This window comes from Aegilops tauschii, chromosome 4, assembly GCF_002575655.3.
Source record: "Aegilops tauschii subsp. strangulata cultivar AL8/78 chromosome 4, Aet v6.0, whole genome shotgun sequence".
NCBI classification, from domain to species: Eukaryota; Viridiplantae; Streptophyta; class Magnoliopsida; order Poales; family Poaceae; genus Aegilops; species Aegilops tauschii.
In genome coordinates, this window is record NC_053038.3 from 303,463,752 (window position 1) to 303,467,320 (window position 3,569).

The 3,569-nt window shown below is 57.5% G+C and overlaps 1 protein-coding gene across 1 annotated transcript; it reads right to left on the minus strand.

Moving 5' to 3' along the window:
- Positions 1–1,092: 1,092 nt before the first annotated feature.
- LOC109773030 (peroxidase RIP1) lies at positions 1,093–2,702 on the minus strand. The gene is made up of 3 exons (XM_020331734.4): positions 2,287–2,702; positions 2,003–2,197; positions 1,093–1,904 (listed from the first exon to the last, which is right to left on the minus strand). Exons 1-3 carry the CDS (start codon positions 2,509–2,511, stop codon positions 1,344–1,346), a joined length of 981 nt encoding a protein of 326 aa, XP_020187323.1. The 5' UTR covers positions 2,512–2,702; the 3' UTR covers positions 1,093–1,343.
- Between the last annotated feature and the right edge of the window lie 867 nt (positions 2,703–3,569).

Genomic DNA, 3,569 nt, shown 5'->3' on the forward strand with positions numbered 1-3,569 from the left:
CACCACCACGACGCCCGACAGCGTCGTCTTCCTGCGCGAGTCCATCCTCCCACAGCGAACTCCGAATCTGCACTGCGCCACGCCGTCAAGATCCGTCGCCATCAGTGTGTAGGATGAATCACCGCTCCACCAAAGAATCCGTTCTCTGGTCCCTCGATCACGTGTGTACCTCCAAGAATGACGCCCCCAAGGGAGGAACGACACCAGAGCGCCGCCGTCATCCGATCATCCGATCTAGGCTTTCCCCCGGAGGTAGCAGAGAGTGGCCTTGAACTTTTCCACGGGGATGCCTTCAAGAAGGGAACGACGCAGATAGCGCCGCCACCGCCGGCCTTAGCAGACGCCGAAGGCAAGTTTTCACCCAGATTAGTTCGAAGGGATCCAACTCTCGTGCACGGGCCGTCGTCACCACCAGCACCACCAGGCAGAACCCTGAAGCACCGGCAGATCAGCGAGCCGCCGGCACAACCGCATCCAGATCGCCGGCCACGCCGGGCCGCCGCCATCCCCCGCGCCGTCCGGGTCAGAGACCGAGCCGCCGACCGCGCACAGGGACCACCGCCGCCTGCACACGCCGAAGCGCCGCCGAGAGCCCAGCGCCCACCACCGCTTGCCGAGGGCCGCCGCCGCGTGCCCCGAGCGGACTCCCACGCACACCAGGGGAAACCGCGAGCGTGAGCCCTGCCGTCGCCCCAAGCCCGCGCCGGCGCGCCCCGCCTCCAACGCGCCACCAACAACCGCCGCGATCCGCCCGCGCCAGATCCAGCGAGTCGTGGGAGAAGAGATCCCGCCGCCGCCGATGCCGACCGGGCTTTGCCCGACGGCGCGCCCCGGCGGCGGCGAGGAGGAGAGGTCGGGGAGGGACGAGGACGCGGCGGCGCTAGGGTTCCCCCAGTCGCCGCGCAGGGGCGACACGGGAGGAGTCGGCTATGGAGTCACGGGCGCTAGAAGCCCGCTCGTATGTGTTTGTGAAACAGGATTTGCATGCAACCTTGTTTAGTTACAACCTGTGTGTAAGGCTCCGAGGCACCGCAAGACAAAAGAATACTACAACCTCTGTATTGAACTGGAAAAATGTCTTGTATATTTAGTTAAGATGCGAGTAGTTCATTGATTGAAAGAACAGTGTATCGGTACATGATGAAATACATTGTATATACAACCGGGAACGTCAGTATATAAAACCCCACAAACGGAATCAAATAAAATGCTAGAGCCCAAGAATCCACAGTACTGAATGCAAACCATACAAGACAACTAAAAAAACACATAACACTGTTTTACTATGTTCTGTCTCAGGAAACACACTGCATTTGACTCAAACCTCCTGTTGTGCGCGCATACTAGTAGTTCACCTTCCTGCAGTTGGCGCGTATCTCGCCGCTGCTCCCGGTGAGCGGGCTGAGGCCGCCCATCCTCACCATGGCCTCCCTGAAGTCCCTCCTGAACGCCTCCGGGTTGGCGCCATAGAACCTAACGAGCGCGTCCGTGGGGCCGAGGCCGCCAGCGAACAGCTGCTGGTCCGAGTGCAGCAGCCCCCTGCTGCGCAGCAACGAGCCGTAGTACCCGCCGTCGAACCGCGCTGGCGTCGGGTCAAGCGGCGCGAGGTTGTCATCGCCGCCGGCGAGCGGGCAGGGGCCCCTGAGCTGCGCGGCGAGGGAGGCGTCCAGTGTGGCTGTCTCCTTGTACAGGCGGTCGCGGAAGTTGGTGCAGCGGGAGAAGCCCAGAGTGTGGCCGCCGGAGAGCACGACCAGGTCCTGCACAGTAAGGCCGTGCGAGGCGAAGTTGGAGACGAGGCGGTCGAGGTCGAAGGTCGGCGCCGGGATGCTGTTGTTCGCCGCCCCCTGGCTCGCCCCCCGCGCGTCCCTCCGGCCCAGAAGCACGTCGTACGACGGCCCTCCCAGCTGCAACAATATCTTACTACTTCAGTTATTAATGGTTCCATCCATTGTTACGCGCATAAATTTCTCCTGATGAGTATACTGGAGACGAGGAAGCGAACCGCGACGACAGAGTCACGTGCTGCGACGGCCACGACGTCGGCGCAGGACACCAAGTTGCCCCTGCACGCGGCGTTCACGGCGTCCTTGATGCGATCGATCACGTCGAAGCCGCGAACAGAGTTCACGTTGGGCGCGGCGTTCTTCTCGCCTGTGAAGAAGGGCGTGTCGTCGAGCAGGATGGACCCATCACACCCCTGAATCAATGCAATCAACGAGCGTCAAACCAATAGGTCTTCAAACCAAACCAAATGCAATACGCGCGCTCATATAGATATGTGCGTACGTTGACGAAGCAGTCGTGGAAGTGCAGGCGCAGGAGCGAGGCACCCATGCGCGGCTCCACCGCGACGGCCTCCTCGACGACCTTCCTGATGGCGGGGAGCGCCGCCGGGCACAACTTGTCGTAGAAATGAGGGTCCAGCGGCTGCGCATTGCTCGCCGTGGCCAAGATGGCAAACGCCATCACTGCGACAGCACACGCCACAGAGAAGCAGCTGCGGGAAGCCATACTTAAGTATACTACGATCGACGTACTGCTTCTGCAAACGTTAGACCAAGCTACAAATCAGCTTAATTGGCTGACTAAGTATGAGCGGATAGATCGACGATCTGTGTGAAGAGTGAGGGATGAGGATACAAGGCACGGCGGGTAATACTTATATAGCCCACTGAGTGACCTCGTCGCCAGGCTCGATTCCAGTTCCAGCAAAGCTAGGTACTCATTAAATTAAGAAAGACAGCATCGTCCACTAATCAATTCATTAAAGTAGTGTGCGATGTTTGACATTGTACGGAATGTTGTTCATGATTTCTTCCATATAGTAGGTAGGAAAAATGGAGATCTCGGTCGTTCGGTGAGGCTTTGCTAACAGAATTGACTAATCGGTATGGCCTCTCTAGCTATTGTATGACGACTGTCGACTGCTAGCAACTAATCGCGCCATCTGCTGCCTTGATTTGCTCAGCAACCGGCCGGGCTTGAAATGAAGGTGATCTACCACAAACCAACTCTATCGCAGCTACTTTTTTTTTAAGAGAATGTGTGGGTTTTATTAACTCAAACGACGCATCAAATGGATACAAACACAATGAGCATACACTCAAGCTCTGCATAATTAAGATTCACACAACCAACACAAACACACACATAACTGTTAGAAGAGAGAGAGGGAGATTTGGTGGAATTGTTCGTTGTATTGCTTGAGCCTCGTGGGCATATAAATATGAGTACATGATCTATCTGGAGTACAAGGCAAGCCAGAATATTTCCTAGTCTAACCTATGTTTCCTAATACAATCACGTTACTCAACATCCCCCGTAGTTACAACGGTAGCGACGCAGACGGTGGGACTGGAGAAGAATCCGAAGGCAAGCCCACGGACCCCCCCCCCCCCCCCCCCCCCACAGTCGTAACGGTCGACGCATCGCGAAGTCGTGGCTGGAGTGAAAACCGACGAGGTTGCTCAACCAAGGCGATAGCCCTTTGTGCCGGTTGTCGAGGTAGCCGAGAGCGTAGGGCGGTGGAGCCGTGATCGAGGTAGCCGCGCGAAGAATGCCGTGGTCGA

Excerpts from the sequence above, each read along its gene's own strand:
- LOC109773030 (XM_020331734.4), bottom strand. The coding sequence starts at position 2,511 with ATGGCTTCCCGCAGCTGCTTCTCTGTGGCGTGTGCTGTCGCAGTGATG. Across the intron at positions 2,198-2,286 it reads TCCACGACTGCTTCGTCAAC|GGGTGTGATGGGTCCATCCT; the intron begins GTACGCACATAT and ends GCATTGATTCAG. Across the intron at positions 1,905-2,002 it reads CACGTGACTCTGTCGTCGCG|CTGGGAGGGCCGTCGTACGA; the intron begins GTTCGCTTCCTC and ends ATATTGTTGCAG.